A 22020-nucleotide genomic window follows, 5' to 3' on the forward strand; every position below is an offset into this window, starting at 1 on the left:
AAACAAATCAGAATAGCCAATTACTGCAAACGCTGCACTACAAGCAGAAGGCTGTTTGTTTTGGGGCAGACTGTTGAGGATAGTGGAAGAAAAGGCAACTCAGGAATAATTAGAATTCCAGTGTTAATTTAGGGGTTGAAAACTTAATAAGAAAATAATCATTAAAATGATAAATGTGTTTGTTCATTTACCCATAACAGTGCAGGCACATCTATAATCTGCCCATATTTTACATAAAATATGAAACATGTCTGTGACAGGTAATCCATTCAAGTTCTCTTTCATCTATATTACATGTTTTGTATCTATATTTATATTGGTACATATTTAAAAATGGTGCGTTTACTGATTGCAACTAAGTGTGTTCACTTATTCTGGCATATCAGAGCTTTGCAACTCCATGCACTGATAATCATAAAGGTGTAAATGAGCATAACAGGTGCAATAAAAGAGGAGAGTGAGGGAGATGTCAGTCTAGCACCCTGAACACACCCACACAGTCCTCAGGCGAGGATTAATCAGCCAAAGTAAGTGAAAACACCTGCGTGGACCATGAGTCTATAACGGCTTGAATGTCAGTGGAAAATGCTTTAAACTGCTTCTCATCCACGTTTGCTTGTTTGTTCTGTTTGTTTGCTGTCGTGCTTCGAGTGCACTAAAGAGAGAGGCTTTGTACAGTCACAACTGTAGTGCAACACAATGATTAGTGACCCTGGAATAAAAAATCATCGTGACCCTGTAGATCTGTAAGATGTTTCGTTTGCAATTGATAACGAACTGAAGTAGGTTGAAAGCAGGCTGCATGTAAGTACGCATTCAAAATACTTAAGCATTTAATGTGCTAATGTATGCAAACTAATGCAAACTTTAAAAAGGACCAACTAACTCACACTAAAGCCAAAAGCAGCCAAGGTGGCTGCATTGTTATCTGCAGAGCCAAGTCACAGTAAATCCTAATGAGAACTCCTCTTGGTAACAGCCATAAGAGCTATACAAGATGTAAAGCTGGACATTCAATGCGTCACGCAGAAGCTGTGCTGTTGCCTTCACTGAGTTAAATAGCTAAATAGTACTGAAGCCCATACTCTGTGTGAAAAGCCCAAGGTTGTTGCCTGTATACTCTATGACACTTAATTGATGCCATTCAACATCTACCATTTTTGTCAGACATGTTTCTCACTATACCAAACTGTATTGATTCAATAAACTGTCTATTGATTCTAAAAAGGCTGGAAATGTTTCTATTCTATCTGTCTCTCCTCCTTCCTCTTCCTTTCCGTCTTATTTGTGACGGCAGACAAAGCACTTAAAGGGTGAAGCTTTTTAGACTCAAGACCTTTGAGCGTATGACAGAGCGCGTTAGCTTTTTCCACTTTATGCAGATATTGGCCCACTTTGTCACTAAAAAGGCGTGTAGAGGACTATTTTTGCCCAATTCAAAGTGAGGAAAGTGTGTCATGACCCAGTAACACATACCGAAAACCTGTGTGAAGTCCTGCCGGATCGTTCCCTCATGCTATATCCTTTTTTTGGCGTTAAACATTAATCATGATTGACAGATTGGTGTGTATTTGAACTCCTCCCAGAGGAGAATGCCATAAGTAACACCTTTTTTTTTTTTTTTTTTTTTTTTTAACAAGCACTCAAAATGAAATGGCTGTGTAGTCAGGATTTTTCTTTGTCAAACGGGGTCAATGAAAGGGGTGTTAATTCCCGTGGGTCTGAATGAAACTAAACACAGTCAACAGTGTCATACTCCACTAAGAACACGAGCAAAACAATGTTTTAAGGACAGTATTTTTGCAAAAGCCTCCCAGACTGCCCTGTCAAGTCTGTCTACGGTCACAAAGGGAAAATAAATTGTGAAAGTGCAGTTTGCTTCAACACTGTGCTACTTTGAATCTAAATTAAGGAAATCATTACTGAATAGTGAAAGTTGGCATTTACATTTATTTCCATGTCACTGTGCTCGGTGGAAACTCAACAACACATTAATCAATTTGGTTAACCGCTTTTTCTCTGTGTGTTTTCAGGAGCTTTTCACAATCATCTCCTTTGACCGGCGTATTTTTGCTTTAGTCATTATAACAGCTCTATTTTCGAAGAAGATTTGTGCTTTTGGCTTCCACCAGCGCTACAAGCTATATTGGATTATCGCTGAATAACACAATGCTCAATGTTTCTCTAGATTTTTTCCCAAGGTAACGTCAACAAGGTCTGGTAAAATCCTGCCTGGTTTTATGTGTATACTTTTCTCTTCCGAATTTAGAATTTCTTTTTAATAAAAAAACTGCTCATAAACCAAAGTATAAGATATCAGGGGAGGAAATGTGAAACAGCCCTGTGATGAACTGGCGACATGTCCAGGATGTACCCCGCCTCTCACCCAGTGTCCACTTGGATTGGCTCCTGCCCCCCTACGACACTGGTAAGGACAAGAGGTTACAGAAAATGAAAAAAAGGTTTTCAGGTTTTTGTAATATATACTTCTCTGTCATCAAAAATATCAATTTAATACTTTTGCAGGCTGTTTATCTGCTTTCTCGTCAAGAGTTAGACACAGGAGCTAATTTTGAGGCTCCAGCCAATTAGAGTAGATTACCTTAGAAACATGGTTTTTACACTTCTGGTGTTGTACAAATTAATATTAATTAATATATGTGTAAAGTAGCTTTAAGGATGCTGGAGGGTGGGTTTTAATACCTCCCGACAGAGGCTTGCTTGTTGCATGTTTCACATCGAGCAACACTAACCAGTTATTGGCCGTAGTGGTGTAATCCAACAAGAAACAGACCTATTAGTCGTCTATTGTCTCGTGTCATGTGGAGACTTTTTCTTTTTGGTGAGAAAAGGAATATGACAATATTCTGCACCAATCAGTGTTCCTAGTGCACTTTAAATCCTTTCATTAAAAATGAATGCACGTGGTAATGAATACCAAATGAAATAATTAATTGTGTGTATTATACAAAGTGACTCCTAAAGTAGCACCTCTTTAACGATAAACGCAGAGGCGTCACATTTACATTAGCTAATTGGCTACAGTTTTAGCTATTCATGTGCTAGTTTGTTTCCTACGTTTTAAAAACAAATATGCAAATAAACCTAGAAGCAGCATTTTAATATGTTTGCCCCGAAGGCATGCAAGCTGTGTTCAACGACATCTCTCAGTTTAAACGGAAAAAAAAAAAAAAAAACTACACTCTCAATATTGTTCATGTGTTTGCTGTTGTTTCCCTACCAACAGTTCTCAGCCAAGTGGAACCATCTCCCATAGCATTTGGTGGAGGTGGTGGAAGACAAGCTCTTAATCGGCGGCGTTATTGAATTATTGAATTAAAAGCTTAAGTACTCAGGGTGAGCATGTCAATTTTTCACAACTGAATGGTACACTGCTCATTCCATTTTCATCTGAATAGATCATTTGTGTATGTAAAATGTAGAAGAATGGAGGTATTACACAGATCAGTTTCATTGTCTGTAATTCCCTTTCACTGTGACTGTAATCATTCTGAGAGACAAGTCATATTCATCCAGCACTGCACGCTGGTCCTTAATCTGCATTCAGCTCTCCTCAACAACATAGCACTTTTTTGTCAAGCAGCTGTAGTGTAGTGGCTACAGTGTTAATTAAAAGAAAAAGGGTGTGCTTCAAAGCAAATTTTGCATAATTACGGAAGAAGTGGAAGTTTAACCTGATTTACAGTCTTGTGATGTAAAACAATGATATAGTAGGAAATTGGAGGAGTAAGTGTCGCCGCAAATGGCTCAGCCCCTCTTCTACTTGACATTCTGCTCACCTGTCTTCATCCCGCATGTTCTGAAACCCTGGGACTGATACAGATAAAATGATGTGATGTTTCTGTCTGTATTTTCAATGGGATGAGTTGCTGTGACCCACGCAATCTCCCTCTCAAAGAGTATTTCAACTTATGCAGATGAGCTCATCAGAGCTGCCTGCTGAGATGAGACATCTAGGTCTGGAATTGTGTCAATACCAGCACCAAAACAAATGCAAATCAAAATCCAAATTAATGTGTTTTCCCTGAGGAGAAACTGAGTCGTACTTATAGTCAGCGCTCAGTAGATGACAGGATTCTGTTATCCCGAGCTCATGAAAAACAAGGCATTCTCAAACCGCTCACCGAGCCCGGGTACAAAAGTCAGCGTCTCCAGATAGGGAAACTAAACTAAACTAAGTAAAAAGCAAAACAGGATCTCGTGTGATTGTTTTACAGATGAAACCGGAAAACATTTCCTACATTTCCAGGATTCTTAAGTTGATTCATGTGTCTCGGTAAACATACATCCATTCATTCCATATAGACTTTTTTTTATAGGATGTATTGGAAACACTCCCGAGGTTTCCAAATAGTATTACTCAGGTCACGGCAACATTTTTGTGTGCCTGTCTTCCACATGAATCAATAAGCAGCAGCCAGAATGAAAACAGTTTCTTGGAAAAGAAGTGAATAGATGGATTGATATAATAAGTGGACTATGAGCTTTTGTGTCCTGTGCATTTGACTGAATAGGAAATGGTGAACAAAATATACACAGAGCATTTCAAATGTTCCCTAACCTTGAAATCGTTTGGCTGAAGATGTTGTGTTTTTATTTATTCTATAATTGTCATTTTGGATCTACTTGTAATTGAATGCACCATTTTTTTCAACCCGTTGCTGCTGCATTGACCTCTTTTCCCCCCAGAGGGATCATTAAAGTTTAATTTTGTCTAATCAAAGTGTTTACTGCAACAAAAAAACAACAAAAAAAAACCTTTTGCTTGTAACTGACAGTTGCAGCTGAATGTTAACTTTTTTCATTTTTTTTGTCGGATTCGTGTCATGTCATTTGTCAGACACGTCCATATAATCACAAGTTGACTGACAGCTGCTCTGATGACTTTGAATTTGAGAGAGTACAAAAGCCCGAGCTGGGTTTCCATTTCCACCTCATGATGCGTCGTCTGATACAAGCATTGAGCAGAGGAAGTCATCTTCTTTTGGTCGCACTAATACACAGTGCCCGTTTTTATTTCGGAGTCTTTTAAATATAAATAACCGTGTAAAATGAGGATTTTCTTTTGAAGTTTGCCTAACTAAGGATCTGATAACATGATATAGCTACTGGCACGTTTGCAGGGTCGCTTGAGCTTTTAGTCGTTAACATGTATAAAGCACCTTGTCGACATTAATGCACTTCTCTCACATGAAAACACGACAGCTTCAGAAGTCGTCACCAAGTCAAGAAAATAATTGCCTTCCGTGCACACAGTGTATACAAATTTAATAAAATACACAACAAGTACAGTAGCCCACATTCACGTGTAAGCTCAGCTTATTTTCACATAAACTGCAGAGGACAACAATAAAATTACAAATACATTCTTAAAAAACTGTTTTTTTTATAGGAACCTTAAATGGTTTTATGAAAAGGGACATTCCCTGTTGCACCACCATTATAACAGTTCATAAGACACTTCACTTTTGTATTTAACGTCACTGATATGTATTTCAGTTGCCTGTGATATTCAAAGAGATGTTCCTTATACACTAAATGGAGACAGAAAGCTTCACTGTACAAAAGCAGACAGGACTCAATAGCTTAACAGTAGCAATTTGTTCAACAGCCTCACGAAATTGGAGCTTGAAATGTGTAAAATACAGACATCTAAACTGACAGGTACAGTACACCGTGAAAACACTTGAAGTCAGATAAGCACTGATTTTTCCCCCCAAAACCTTCACAGCAGTCAAGGACACATATTTCACTTAAACACAACAAGTCACAAACTCAAAAGAAAAAAACATACAAAGCAGATGGTTTTTGGTTATACAATGCGTGTCTGGATACCTCTGTGGGTCAAAATAAATCGCCTCTTGGTCATTAATCTGTGATATCATCATCACACCCCTGGCAGGTGAGAGTGAGCGGGATCATCTTGACCTGTCAGTTACCGGAGTCCCGTGGGTCGAGAGCACAATCTGACCTCCCGCACTCCTGGCTGATGACAGAGCTGTGAATGAGACTGCTTGACAGGGACTTAGGCCTGAGCTCGCAGGTTAGGTAGGAGGGCTCCTCCAATTCAGTGTGCAGTGGGGAGCACTGACCATCTGGAGGTCCATAGGCACTGATGTCTGAGCCACCCTCCCTCTCCTCTGTGGACTCTTGGTTGGCCAAGTCCAGGGGCATACTACTCTTGGTGGGACTACTGGACGCAGATGGACTCTCCTGCAGCGGTGGGCTTAGTGCACGCTGCGATTTTAAGTAAGGTTTGACATTGGCCACAAGGATTGTACTATCCCGCTGTTCCTTTCCAAACGTGCTGAGGGTTTTTCTGCCGCTGCAGCTGATGGTGCCATAAATCTCTGTCTCTACCATGGCATCCATTCCCACAGGGATGAAAAGGTTGGTGCGATTATCGGCGCTGTCTGCTTGGCTTCCTACCCGTAACTTTGGCATCCAGCATCTGTCAGAATGTCCCAGTGCACGACATTCATCGGTGCAGTGGACTGATTTGTCTTGCTCTGCAAAAAAAACAGTTAAACATTTGTTATTGGACCCTGCATGGGTTAGAGTAAACAACCTGGAAGAAAATGCAGATGACATTTTGAAGGATGAGCAACAGTAATAAAACACAACGAACACAAATCCTAGTCCTATTCCTAAAATCCTTTTACTAACTATAGCATGAAGTAAGTTATTTTTGTATGTTCTGTTGCAGAATCTACACTGCAATCTTAGCAACGCTGTTTCGATTTACAGGCTTTTTCTGTTCTAAAAATCACTCTCAAAATGCAACCGTAAAATAACTTCACACAAACAACGACGACGACGACAGCAACTAAAAAGTTACTTCTGCTGGTCAGCAAATGATGACTAAACCTACCCATGAAACCTTTTCCCTTTTGCTATTGTCAACAACTTGTGTAGGTGTTCCCTGGAAAAAAGAAAAAAAAATCATCTGCTGCAGAAGAAGCGATGTGCTTCTCATTTACATTTCCAACTGCAAGCAGTAGTTTGAGTGGAATTAACAGAAAAACAAGTGTTAAAAATTTGCATGAGCAATTTGCATGAGCATGAGTGATATTCACCAGCCATGACCAGAAAGTGGTGAAATTCACTGCAGTTAGAGAAAAATGTCAGACATAATATTGCTCGTGCAGTTTATAGACGAGGGAAATATAAGGGTTAACATCGTATGTTCAACGATTTGGGTGAGAACTTGATCAATACACGGCATTTAAAATCAAGGTGAAACTGGATTTTTGGAAATAGCATTTGTAGCACAAACACTCATTAGTTTGACCTTTAGTAATTTTTCTAATTATTTTGAGGGGCTCTGGTGCGTTCTCAGCAGCTCATTTGCATTATTTTCCCATTTTTCATTTCACTTCTCATTAGTAGATGTATACTGTGACCTGTCCTTGCTACAATTGGACCTTGTTTATCTTAAAAAGTTGTCAAGAGTTTCATCTTCCAGCAGGCGGACGCAGCTACTTGTGGAATCGTTTAAAAAAAAAAAAAAGTCAAATCACTTGATATGCTTTGGTGGAAAACTGAGCTCCAGTATAAACAATAAATATAACCTCAGTGCCACTCGATCAGCACTACAGTGGGAGAATTTCAAATTGACGGGTGGGCATTTATGTCACTTGATGCATAGAAAACACACAGCCATTTATAACATATTCTTGATTGAAGTGGCTTTCTGATTATTCCATGACTGCAGCAGCTTCAGCTGCACCGGTTGAACACAAAGCGAGACGCCACAGGACTGTACGACATGTGTGAGTGACTGCGTATTAGTGTCAGTAATAAAAAAAAATGAAGCTCTATCTTTACACCGTAACTCTTCTCACACATCTTGTTCTGGTATACATGAAAAATGCACAGTGAGAGTGACACATTGAAAGATCCAATTTCCATGGTGTTATAATGTAGAAGTTTGCTCTTTTCTCTCTCTCTCTGTGGCCATACGCTGTCAAAATCAATTTCACAATGATGCATCAAAGTATTTTGCATATAGGCCTGATGCGAAATGTCAAACATGCCTTTGCCATTGGTGGTAAATGACAGTTTCTCTTCATTTATGACAAATGAAAAGAAAACCAATTTAATTTATGAAAGTGTAAATTTAATTTTCCTATTTTTCTGATGACTAATTTATTCTAATGGATGTGTTTTCCTCGCTGTGATGCAGTGAGGTTGTAAAGACGTCCTTAACGCTAGGGAACGAATTAAAATAATGGTCGCTGAATCGATCAGAATTTGGTGATTTATTTAGCCTCCGTACATTGTGTATCCTGTCAAAAATATCCAACTACTACTGGCGGATTAATGCTTCATATCTGTCTCTCTCATAAATCTGTCTCCTCCTTCCATGGAAACTGAAATTTCCCAAAGAATAACCACAATATTTCGCCCAATCACAACATGAATTGATACTACACTTAACGCTACACAGCTTTGGTCTATAAATAAGGCTTCTCCATCTTGCCCATGCCATTATGTGATATCAAAGACAATGAGTAGAAAGTGACTAACTGTGAATGAGCCACTTGATCTAATTTTCAAACCTGGCCCTTATGAGGATGAGAATAATCAGCCCGGAACAAGGGGAAGCTCCACATGATGGGGCTCTTCCTAGAAGAGGTGGGGGGATTCTGTTATTCAAAGACAACGGTGCATTTCTTTGCACACCAGACAGTTTGCTGGAGGACGTACAACCCCCCCTCCCAAAAAAAAACCCAGGGTGGCGTTCAAAACCAAAAGAAAGATACCGTCTCTGCACCACAACCCCCAAGAGATGTGAAAACCAGCACCATGTGCCACACTGCAAGCTCATTTGCAAAGTACAGGCCACCACTATCAACTACTGCTGCTCAACTCCTATGAACACCCACACAAACATGGACCCACACACACACACACTAGGCAGCTATAGGACAGAATGGAACTGTTAATTATTCTATGACTGGATGGAGATTTAACATGTTAAATGGGGCTGTTGACGTTACACCATAATCGTTAAAGAGGAAAGGCATCTGTACACGTTGCAGTCATTTCTTCGGGATATTATCTGCTTTTATGTGCGTGGTAAATTGTTTCAGAATAACGGGCATCATAAGATCTAACAGTAGGTGTAGCTGCCATGTTCTGTCTTTATATGAGTTGTCCGAGAAAGACTCGAGACATTGCATATATGGATTTCTTTTTTCCAGATTGCAAACTTCATTACAAATTTCTGTGTGGGAAAAAAAATTATTCTTTTTTTCTTTGTATGCTGCTTTTTTGTTCAGCAGCTGTACCCAACTGGGGTTGGATGTGCACACTATCCGCCTTCTTCGGTTTACATAAAGAATGTTCACATGGAAACAAATGCGGTTTCTCTTTTAATAAAAACCAAAACAGGGAAACTGTCAACAACAATACACTGAGCAATCAGCTCTGAAATAGTCAGAGCTGGTTATTAATAGTGAATTAAAAGTCGTTTTCAAGGATCTGGAATGTATTACTTTTTGTATTTACAGATATTTGTTTACACATCAAGTGGATATTTACGATTATTTGACTTTTATTGAATCATTTTGTTGTTTGTGTTTATTGTTTTAAAGACCTTGACCAAGTCTCTACAGAAAAAGATATTTCAGATTCAAAGTTTGAAATAAATGTGAAAATATCTTGTATCAGTTAAATTGGTTAAAGGGTTTCAAATAAAATGGCACGAAAACACAATAATGATCATTACTGTATTTTTTAAAAAGATGTTATACAAGGAGACTAATTGCTAGTTAACCAACTAGAGAAGCGTGGTAATTATAGTTTAAGTCTGAGGTAATGCAATAGCAGAAAGGTTCAAGTTTGTGGTGTAACAGACCATAACTGTGTCAATTTACACAGAACTACAAGGCTGTACAAGCTGTTCTTATTCTTCCCAGAACAAATTACATTTCTAGGCTGCATGCATATAGAGATGTTGCATATTATGTGAATTTACACTGTTACATTCAAAGCATAAACCATTCTGGTGCTATATCTTAGATAGAATCAAGAGAAAATATGCATTTGAGTTCAAAATGCATTTTACATCAAAAAGGAACACTAAATGATGGCTTTGATTTGGCAAAACCGCAACACAGATCCTGCATATTATAACTGCTTCGCTTTGAAGCATCTACACTCCAGATTACAGTTCTGTGCCCTCTGCATCTGTGTTTCTCCATCTTCCTTCCAGCGCCATAGAGAAAAGTATTTCTTTTTTTTTTTTTAGGCATAGATATACGAGGCCAGAACAATAAGCATAAGCAAGGGGATGTGGGGGGAGCAGAGAGATGCTGAATTCATTTCCATGGTACCTTTCACCACTGCAGAATAGCTAGCAGATGATGCTGATGCGAAGGGATGTATGCGCTTAGAAGGTGGAGCAAAAACACAGATCTTTTTTGTCATTGTGCTGTTTGTCTCACTTTTAGAACCGGAACAAATTCAAGGATCATGCGAGCATGTTTACAAACCATTAAACTGTTTACAAGATGTAACAATTTATGATCTTTTTCCTCACACCTTTATGATCATATGATACAGTTTTATCAAGACACAATGTCCAAAAACAGCTATTAACTACATGTAGCAATCTCGGGAAAAAAATGTATCATCATAGTACTGTTAGTAGTAGTGTTATAATTTACATTATTTAAAAACAAAAAAGCAGAGGGGAGATGATAAGGAAGCGAGGGTTCTTTCATCTATTGTGTCTGTCATTGGCTTCCCATTTCCATTTTCCATTCCATCACCGAATAAAAAAAAAATGTTCAATAATAGCTCTAAAATTACAGAGTTACACAATGGCCCTATATAGTCTGCATACTGCATTTACATAGTCACATAATCATGACAAAGTGACAAAGTAGCTGCGATCTTATGGCCAATTGCAAATGGAACAATAACATGTTCTCAAAAAAACAAAGAAACCGCCTGCCCATTATAAATAGAATCAGAGAAAGCCTAGCAACATACCCACTGTGCATCTGGTGTCTGTGAGAGTGAATAAATATTCAGAGTGCATGATAGTGGGAGCTGCACAGGTGCATATATTACCTGTATCAAAGCAGCCAGGAGACTAGAGAGATGGTAAAGGTAAAGACATAAAAGCAATACTACTTAACCCACAGGCTTTTGTGTTGGTGCATTTGTATCTGAAATTCGGAGGTGTCTCCATTTTGGATAATAGCGCTATCTTGTCAAAATCTGCACAACAGTGACTTTGTTGTTCAATAAATGTACCTGTATGTATGTGTGTGAGCAAGAGACAGAAGGAGTGCAGGGGGTTGGAGGGTGACGCTTTACTGTGAATGTATAGCGCATAATGTAGATTTCCCAGTAGTCAGTAGACAGTGACACCATTTAGTGTTTACCTGACCAACCCAGAGAGAGAAAACCATTTAATCTAGCCATTAGCTTTGCCTTTTTAGCTCTATGTCTCACATGCAAACAGGGGAGGCATTAGCAGAGAACCTATTAATATTAAAAGCAACGCCCCACTTCTTTGCGTTTCTCTTATCTTACATATGCAGGTCTTTAAAATAACTGACATTCCTGTCACGCAGGCGTCAGAGCCGCACATGTAAATATTCGGTCTCGCATGTACAAAAACATCTCTTTCAATATGTGTCCATTTGATTGGCCTTAGAACTTGGACTGAATCAGATTCAGAAATGTGCTGCGAAAAAAAATTGTGATTGAATTTACACCTCCCACAGAGTCAAGTTTGGTCTGCCATAATTCCTCATGGCGCACACTGACACACACACACACACACAAACACACTCGTACATGCACACAAAAGTGAGACAGACAGATAGAGAGAGAGAGAGAGCAAGAGAGGGACGGAGAGAGGAAGATTCACACATCTCTCTGGCATCCGCAGGAGTGTTTCCATCTCTGGCCTCCTGAGCATGCCACAAACAAACAGTTCATAGCAATGTAAATGGTGTGGAAAGTACTGCATAGGGACCTGATGACCAGAGCTATTCGCTTCTAAGGCTCACACAAGGAAATGAGAAACATCACCACTTCACTCAAGTCCCCCATTATCGTTTATCTTACCAGTGAGAGTAGCTTTCATATTTTCTGTTTATATCCACAATAGCTAAATATATCTGTCCATATCAGGTCAGGTGAGTTGCAACAGATTGACAATCATCTACGACTACACCACTGGCAGTGCGGATCATTTCAGATTTGTGAAATCAAATTTAACATTTCTATTTTCGGTGGTAAAGCAAAGCTCCTCGGCAAAAACGGCGTAACCACTGCAAACCCGATAATAACTGAGAAAATCTTCTCAAGCAAACGGTGGAAAGACTCTGTCATGTTGCGGCAGAAATACCTGTCATTTTGCACTGCAAGTGTCTATCATGCCTTCTTGTCTCTGTCATGTTATTCAAGACATGCGTGCAGCGGATCTGTTCAAATAATGACGTGATCAAACGAGGCACAGGCGGAGGTACACTTTGCCATGCATATCAGTTTGTTTGATGGCAAAAATCAGACAGAAGATGTCTGAACATTCTACCTTAAGCCAACGGACTCTTTTATCCTTTAAAACTATCATCCGCCTTCCACTCTGGTGCCTTCACACCATTTTTTGAAACACAGCTCACGCTGTCTGCAATATAAAGTGCTACAAAGTAACACTACCGCATCTGATAACAGTGTGGATTTACTTCTTCTGTGTAAAATGTGCTTCATCTGTACTAAGGGGGCCACTGGACTTAAAACACCAGCAACACTTCAGGCATGTTCTCGGTGCATAAAGTATAAACAATGCGTGGTAGAAGAGTCAGTTAGGCATCTTCAGGATGTCAGGAAGAGAGTGCATCCACTCACCCTGTTCAAAAGGCTGTCCATTAACTGCTGTTGCTTTCATCTTGAGGGCCTCCCTAGCAGACGTGTCGCAGTGTGAGCCTCTATTAGTATCCTGGTCACTATCAGCCTGGTCACTATCACCATGGCCACTGTCTCGGAGGCTTGCTCGTTCTGCATCCTTAAATGTTGAGCTGCAGCAGAATGGAAGGAAGGGGAGAAAAAAGAAAAAAAAAACACAACTTGCCATTACTTCTTCTCTTATTTGATAACCATAGTCAGCTGGCTTGATACAAGAATGAAGAAGCTAAATGCAATGGCCAGGAAGCTTTTGGATAGACTTCTTACCTTTGAACAAATGGCTGCCTGCTGCCAGCATAATTGGGTTCTGAGGGGAAATTTTCCGTCTGGAAATAAAAGCAAAATACAATTTCATATTGACCGTGGTAAAAGTTTCATGCACCCATAAATTAGCATGAGATTCAGACAGGGAAATGAATATTCCAAATGAATGGTCTTGTCTGTCTTTGAGATTCTAATTTCTTTATCATAGCACCTGAAAGATGTCAATAAAAGCCACAGAGCATCTGCCAATATCGACAGCATGATAAGAACAAATCTCCATTGTGACCATATGTGACTCCTTGGCAAGGCAAAGGAGTAAAGCATTAGCCACTGTCATCAGCATCCTTTTTCCCCCTATCTTGAGAATAATGTGTTTGTGTTGATCACACCCACATACCCTTGTGACTGGTGACAGTGCCAGGCCTTGTCATCTGTGTTATCATCTCCGAATGAGACTGTCTGTGAGACTGTCCTAGATATTTACATCATTTACAACACATAATTCTGCTGCGTTAAACATCACGACAAGCCCATGCTGTCAAATAAGCATGTTAGCTGGCTCGTGTACGCAACCCCATCATCCCTACAAGGCAAAGCTGGACCCTATTAATGGCCTTATCGTGCCAACTTTGGATGTGGATGGGTGGATCTGGCCCATATTTGTGGGGAGCGAAAAATGTGATTGTAAGGTTATGCTGTGTGCATCTCGCTGTCTGGTGCACATTGGTTCAGTAATGTGATCGGACAAGCTGCTCAAACACCTGTCCAATCCCACATTTCAGGCAGGGTTTTGTTTTCACTCTTCAGCAGTGGATCTGGCAGGGTCACAGCAGCCTTGTTCAAGACTCACACTGTTTGCATGTCTAACTGAGAGGACTTTCTGATTATGCAGACCACCTGTACCATTTTGCAAGAGGAGACTTACAACGGAGCGCTTTCAAAAATGATTCTGATTCCTCAAATGCAGTTGGAAAATGCTTCTCTTTAGTGACATGCCATTTAACGCACATTAATACATGACAACACTAAGTTGCTAGATCATGCGGGGAATGTTTCACAGTGTCACAACAGGAAAAGAAAAAGCGATAATAATGATGTCTCCTCACAGTGACAGAGTTTCTCTTTTTCATTTGATTACTTTTCTTTTGTCAGATTTGTATGACAAAGCAGCGTGTGCAGATAAGCCAGAATAAAGGGCAGATAAAGAATGCAGTGCAGCATCCTTCTTACCTGTATCACTGACATCCTATTCGATGGAGTGTCTGTGCTAAGCCCGGCAAAGCTGGAGTGGCAACCTGCCCTTGGGACTGTCAGGCTGTTTGGGGTGGTTTTCAGGTACATGACCTCTGACCTGGGCAGTGTGAGTGGCAGTGGGCTCTGGTAGTCAAAACATATTGGTGAAGTGATGAGCGAAGGGCTGCTCACCACATTCATCCGACTCGCAGAATCTCTTTCCTCCATCTCACTCTGCACCAGCATGATGTCACTCTTGTTGATCCTTTTCTTTTTGCCTTTCCCCACTGGAGGATTGGAGTACTCAGCCATGCGGCAGTTATAATTCCCAGTCTCCTTATCTTGATGCTTGGACTTGACAGCGATGGCGGTCATGACTACTAAGAGCATGACAGAGATAATGCAGAGGGTAACTATGAGGGGCAGGGATACATCCCAGTGCTGCTGTTCCCCGCTCGCACTGGAACCCCCTCCTGCTGCCGTCTCTGTGTTCGCCTTAATGATCAGCTTAGCAACGGCAGATAAGGGGGGCTTGCCATGGTCAGTTACCTTCACCACCAGCTCAACCACTGGAGCAACCTCTTCCCAAAGAGCATGGGCAGTTCTGATCTCTCCTCCAACCGGATCCATCTCAAACAGGTGGTCGTCATTTCCCTCTGTGATCTCATAGGTCAAATGGCCACTTTCTCCATGGTCATGATCTACAGCTTTCACTGTAGCCACAATGTACCCGATACCTACGTTTCTAGGCACTGGGATTTCTGCTGTATCATTCAGCAGAAGGGGTAAGATGATAACTGGGAGATTGTCGTTGACGTCAAGGACATTTACCCTCACTGTAGAAGTGCTCTCCATGTGAGGTGATCCTCCATCTTTAGCTTGAACTTTGAACTCAAATGATTTCGTTTGCTCATAGTTGAAAGACCGCGAGGCATATATGGCTCCATTGGTGGGATTAACAGACACGTAGGTGTACACTGAAACATCTCCAATATGTGACGGCAGAATGGAGTACGACACTGTTCCATTTCGACCTACATCTGGATCGTGGGCCAGAACGGAGCCCAGATACTCCCCTGGGATGTTGTTTTCAGGCACCTGTAGCACATACACTGTCTTTGTAAAGCGTGGTGCATTGTCATTCTCATCCAAGATTTTCACAGTAAACGACTTAGTGTAGTTCAAAGAAGGGATCCCATTGTCTCTCGCCACTATTGTTACATTGTATTCATCTTTCATTTCCCTGTCCAGAGGTCTGTCTGTGAGCAGTGTGTAAAAATTATCATTGTTTTCCTGCAGTCTGAAGGGTACATTTCCCAGCACCCTGCACTGAAGTTGACCATTTCGGCCCGAATCTTTATCTGTCACTCTCACCAGTGCTATGACAGATTCTGGAGGTGCGGCTTCACTTATGGCTCCCTGCCGAACAGAAACAAAACTTATTACTGGCGAGTTGTCATTTTTGTCCAGTACTTTGACTGTAATCTTACAATGGCCAGGTATCGGATTGGGCCCAAGATCCTTAGCCTGCACGTCAAACTCTATTATTGGATTCTCTTCATAGTCAATTTCTCCCTGGACCTTGATGACTCCGGTATTGGGGTCAATGGAAAACAGATCTTGGATTCTCTCAGATGCATATCCAGTGAAGGAATAGACCACCTGCCCGTTGCTTCCCTCGTCTTCGTCTGTGGCGTTTAAATTTATGAGTATTTTTCCAGGAGGCGAATTCTCTGAAATCTCAATCACATAGGAAGATTTTTCAAAAATTGGGCTATTGTCATTCGAATCAGTCACTCTGACGTTGATTTGCATGGAGCCTGATCTCGGATACTCCCCTCCATCAATTGCTGTGAGGAGAAGGGTGTGATGACTCTGATCCTCCCTATCCAAAGGTCTCTGAACCACCAGCTCTGGATATATAGTCCCATCACCCCTCACTTTTAAATCCAAAGAAAAGGTATTGTAATCATCTCTTGTGACCTGGTAGGTTTTGATCCCATTTTCTCCAGAATCTGAGTCATGTGCAATAGTCAGAGGGAAGCGTGTCCCCGCAGCTGCGTTTTCTGAAATATCAATATTAACATGATCTGAAGGAAAACTGGGTGAGTTGTCATTTATGTCCTGGATATCAATCTTGATCATGCATATTTCCTTGTCGTTGGCAAACACCTCCATAGAGAGCTGGCACTTTGGGTTGCGCCTGCATAACGTTTCCCTGTCAATCCTTTGTTTGGTGAAGATAAGTCCACTCTCTGGGTCAACATCCACCAGATGTGGTGCAGAATTCTCCAGTACTCTGAAGTTAGATTTTTTCCCTCTCTCCATGGTCCCATATCCGGCATCTTTTGCTATATTACCTATAACAGTGCCAGGTCCTTGCTCCTCCGGGACGGAATAATTGAGATTTTTCAATGTCAGGGCTTTAACCCACAGCAGAAAGAAAATGGGTACAGAGAGACGCATCCCTTCAACTGGATATGCGGTAGTAGCAGACAGAAAAAAAAATCCTCGTTGACTTTCAACCTGTTGATTACGGCAAACCTAGAGGACTAAACCGAAACCAGGCATGTGGTGGACGCCGAGCCCACACTAATTGAGTATTAAATCGATTTGTGAATCGTTGTAGCCTTTTGCTCGGTATTTTAACCTCTTTCACATGCCGTTCGCCTATGATGAACTCTTTCTGTAAACAAAGATGACCGCCCGACGACACCTATTGCATGAATTAAAGATCAAATTCAACATAGTGCACGAGAAATGCTTTGTATTTTTAATTTTTTTTGTTCCTCACATGAGGGGACTTGAATGAATAATCGATGAATATAAACTATTAATATTCCCTACTGCATCCAAGGTTAAAGCGTTTTGAATCTCTGTGGTGAAGGTTAGACCGTAAGCTTACAAAAGCGCATTGCCCTCATGCGACATCTACACCTAGGCTACAGCAAAATACTGACATGCCCGTTCAAAATGCAGCATTGTCCGATGTTACCAATTCACAATGCATTTACTTTTTCTCCTGTGCGGCACACTGTTGCATATGGGTTCTGCCCGTGTAGCACAGAGAGCCTGCCCATGCCCACAAAGTAGAATAAAAGCAGGATATAAGAGCTGTTAATCCCGTCCAACCTTTTTGTCTTCCCGTCATTCAAGAGCATCTATAGCGCGGCTGCGACTTTTTGCCCGATGATTGTCCTATAATCAGTCCAGTAATCCCATAATCCAGTCCAATTGGACCCAGTGCTCTTACATCCTTCATTCGGACAATGCTCATCTGCACTGCCACCCCGTGAACGTTGCCAACAACCCAACAAAAAAAAAAAAGGAGGCTGAAAAACGTGGTGCTGGAAGATTTCAGATAATCAAAATTAATCGCTTTTTTCCTGCGCTCAGTTCTCTCCGCGTCAACTGTTGAAACCTGCTCCCTTCGCAGTGAGATCTGACCGGAATCCTCTCGACGCCTTTATGACACACTCCACTGTCTCTCCTGGTGCATTTAACATAGTTTCTGATCGTCTTCCAGCAAATGAGTGAATTGTGACAGATCTTGCCTTGGGGGGGTTTTCTCCAATAGGTCTGGCAAGATCGCATGAAGAAGGGCTGTTCTAGTGCTACGTGATTCATTTACTGATGTGCGCGCACAGAGCAGCAGCAGCAGCAGCATCAGAGGACGTGCTGGTGGATGTTGGTCCTGATACATGTGGATGTGAACTAGGGATTATGAATAGATCGATGAAACGTGTGGCTGGGGGTGTAGTAGGTTGCAGGAACCACTCGACAAGTGGTCAGTCCATGGGAGAAGTGCACCATGTGGGCATTGCAGTGTGAACAAAATGTAAAATTAAAAGGTGATACATCTTCTTTTGAAAGATTAACTAGGTCTTCTTCCCCTCAGAGAGAGTGGTATGTTCTCACTATCAATTGAGCTCCTTGGATATTCAGAACTAAAGATTCTTATCAATAATTGAAAACAATACCACCTGTCTCCTGTATTGTACCCTGTTATCGTTTTTGAGCCAGAAGAAGATAAAATAAAAAACAGACTGTGGGTGTTTTTGGGATAATCTCTCTAAAGGACATAAGAGAATTACCTATGCTTCTGCAGAAAAAGAAAAAAAGAAAAAAGAGGCTTATTCCACAGCTCAAATATCACAGCTGTTGGTATAACCTGCCTTCTGCAGCTATCACACTTGCCTCCAATAGTCTATCCACATCAATCTCGTATCTCATATTGAAAAGATGGACTGACATTTAGTTCACTCAGCATTTCAACAATATGACATTTGCATTTTTATTCTCACTTGACCACATCTCGGTGAGGCACAGGGCTCCTCGGTGATCCTAGGTACCCTGTGAGAGTAATTCTAAGAGGAAGCTGAGTCAACAATAGGGCAAGAACCGCGTGGCCTGGTTACTCATTTAATTCCATGTTGCCCAGGATCTAAATCAACCTTGAGTCGTCCGTGAGTTCATTTTCATTGTCTGAAACATGGCTGCTTTCCTCCTCTGGGGAGCATCAACTTTGCCTGGCCAGGGTGCAGCCTGCATAAATTGGCCATTTCTGCAGGTAAGAGATAAGGACAACAAAGAGAAACTAATTATCATTCACTCTATGTTAAAACCTCAGGAAAGGACTGCTATTGACAATTGTGTCTGTATTGTCACAGTCATACCATTTAATATGATCTGAACTCTGAATGAGAGGGTGGTTCATATCCATAATAAATAGGCCACCTCCTAATGTGTCTTGTTTTTGTCGAAGCTGACGACTTTGTCATGGATAACTTTCTCTAATGAGACCACCACACCTGCCCCAGAATGAACCGCAATCTCTCCTGCTTTTGTTGGCAGTAAAAAAAAAAAACACTCACAGGTTTTCATTGGTTGTTTCATGACGAATTGATTTTTACTTGAAAGCACATTATGCAGTTGGTGTAAAATCGTACCTGTTGTAATTCACACAGAGGTTGAAATGACAAAAGAGTAGCTTCGCTCATTTCGGCGTGCACGCAATATCTTGGCATCTCTTTCATGTGACTCACTTACCACCCCGCGCAAGCATGATTAGAGGTGAGATTAAGTTGTTTATCATTCCGTTTTTGCGCCCGTTGATGGTTGCACCACACCTCATGCAGCACACTGGAATACTGATGGTGGTGAGTGGGAATGATCATCAAGTCACAGAGTTTTGCCGCAGAGTAGATGCATGAGAGAACAAGTTCTGTTTAGGATAAATGTCTCCATGAGACACTGTGCAAACATGTTAATTTCACACATAAAGCAATGCGTGGAGGGCGGTTTTTTCGAGAAGTTTAACAGGATTTTAAGAACGTTAATGAGACACAGAGAAAAAATGAAGATGTGTAAAGAACTGCAGGATTATTAAAGTACACAGAAATAAATGTTGGCTAATTAAATACTAATCCTACTGCACCACCACTATACTGCATATGATAAATAAATATTGCTGCACAATTTCCCATAGCACACTAACATGTGTTGTCTGCTACTTCTCTGCTTTGTGATAATGATCCATATGCCTGCATAATCCATGTACTCCTGAGCAGAGTACCCAATTTAAAGGGTCAGTTCACACATAAGGTGTGTGTCAAAAAATCCGTCGCCGGAAAGTCCAATAAAATGGAAAAAAAATATATAATTTAAATCTCACTCGCAGCACGTTTCTCAGAAACAATTTCACAGTAATCCGCAGAGCATACAGTATGAGTATATCCAGAGTGACCAGGACATTGTTTCGAGTCAGACGTTTGCTGTTGCATGTAATTTTCCGACGCTTTCTGACCAACCTTAAACAAAATTAAATTCTTCTGCGCTCTATCAAGTCACTGGCACAATGGGACACCTTGAAAGTGCAGCAGATAAAACTGACATGCATGGCTCGGTATAACTAGGGGCAAGTTGGGAAATGTGTATGCTCATTGAACTTGGACTGTTTAAAAAGTTATTCCATCTAGTATGGCAAATAGACTTGTTCCTTTGTTTGTTTTCAGTAAATCCTGCTGTAATAAGCCACGGGCATATCAAATGTGTATTAATCCATGACTGAAAATAGCCTCTAACAAATGAAAACAAAGCCTGTCATTGGAGTCATGTTTGCTAGAAACCACAGTGCCAAGCTGTTTTAGGAACTGATTTAGCTCTTTCTTTGTACACTTATGCAGCAAAATCCAGAGTGACATGTTCTTGAGGCTGTGTCCTTCCTTGAATTTGTCTTCCAGTCTAAAAAAGCGTTAATGACCCTGAGATTATTATTGAACCACAGCGGTACTTTCAATATTTTGTCCCTCTGCAGTTAGATTGAATAGGTATGAGGTGTGATTTTTCAGTCCATAGTATGTTCAGTTGATGTTTTCTGATCCAGTTCTAGCGGTGCTGACCCTAGACTAGCCTTCAATTTCTATTTTGAAGTTTTAAGAATAGCTTTGCTAAACCAATGCGCCTGTTAATTCCAGCTTGTTACAGACATCGCTGTGCCCTTGTCATTGAGAAAGAACCTGTTCCTATTTAAATCTGCACAGATTTTGATGCTATGGTTCCAATTTATTTCACCAATTTAAGTGTGATCTTTGTCTCTTTCTGCTCTTTCAGTTTTCATTCCGGTTGAAGTATTGTACAGCATTTTGCATAAAACATTACGTTACAAACTTTACTTACAATACCGGTTTGTAAATAGGACTTTCTTCAATCTAAAACCACAAAAGACCATTCAGAAATCTAGATATAATCAAGCTTTTCTAGCAGGTACTCTGTAGTGTTTCTAGCTTCTTTAAACAGTATAGCCGTCTATCTATAGTGGCCATTATTCCAGCCTTTCTGTAGGTTGACACTTATCATGTGGGTCTCATCCACCTTTACAGGCAGAGCTACTGGCCTGACTGCAGTTGCAACAAAAGGAGCCTCACACATCTCACAAGCCTCGTTATCACGATACACGTCGAATAAATTATTTTTGTTACAGACCAGCTGTGGATTTGCATGTGAATGCAAATCCTCAAGGGTCAACGTGCCAATTCTACAACATTTCAATTCTGAATCAAAACTCAGGAGTCGAGCTTTGCTCTCCAGAGTGTACGGGTTAAAGAGTTGATGTTTTTGCATTAGATTTGTAGAGAAACTCTCTGAGGCTCCAGGAGCTAAGTCAACCCTCTGCCAAATTATAAAAAAACTGAAAGTCTGACTTGAAAGCAGTTTGCATCCAGTGGAGTTTCGGGTTGGAGGACGGTAAGATGGGTTTAATAAATTCTGAACCTAATCTGCATTTGTGGGGGAAGGAGCTAAGAGTGTGACTGTCTGTTGAGACTGTGCCTTTTAAAGGGTTTATGCAAATATGCAAGAAAATAAATAAATAAACTAAACTCACAAATTACCTGCTCATCAGTCAGTCTGGAAAACAAGCGTGTAATACATTGCTCTGATCCAAACACAAAACACATTAGGATTGTAAAAACTAACGGGTACTTTCTGGAACAGAATTCACATTCAGTTCACATCAAACATTTGCGACTGGACTCATGAATATAATTTTGAAACAAGAAAACAAGCAGCATA

At 40.7% G+C, this 22020-nt stretch overlaps 1 protein-coding gene across 2 annotated transcripts; it reads right to left on the bottom strand.

The window, feature by feature from the left end:
- Positions 1 to 5249: 5249 nt before the first annotated feature.
- Positions 5250 to 18091, bottom strand: LOC104928710 (protocadherin-17). Of its 2 annotated transcripts, none has more exons than XM_019274165.2 (4): positions 14641 to 18091; positions 13219 to 13277; positions 12895 to 13064; positions 5250 to 6530 (listed from the first exon to the last, which is right to left on the bottom strand). In XM_019274165.2, the coding sequence occupies exons 1-4, from the start codon at positions 16912 to 16914 to the stop codon at positions 5953 to 5955; spliced, it is 3081 nt and encodes a 1026-aa protein (XP_019129710.1). In that variant the 5' UTR covers positions 16915 to 18091; the 3' UTR covers positions 5250 to 5952. The 2 variants fall into 2 exon arrangements, with proteins under 2 accessions (XP_019129710.1, XP_010741350.1); XM_010743048.3 differs by having other exon boundaries at positions 14446 to 18090.
- Positions 18092 to 22020: the final 3929 nt, after the last annotated feature.

The sequence above is a fragment of the Larimichthys crocea genome, chromosome XVIII (genome assembly GCF_000972845.2).
Source record: "Larimichthys crocea isolate SSNF chromosome XVIII, L_crocea_2.0, whole genome shotgun sequence".
Taxonomy (NCBI): Eukaryota; Metazoa; Chordata; class Actinopteri; family Sciaenidae; genus Larimichthys; species Larimichthys crocea.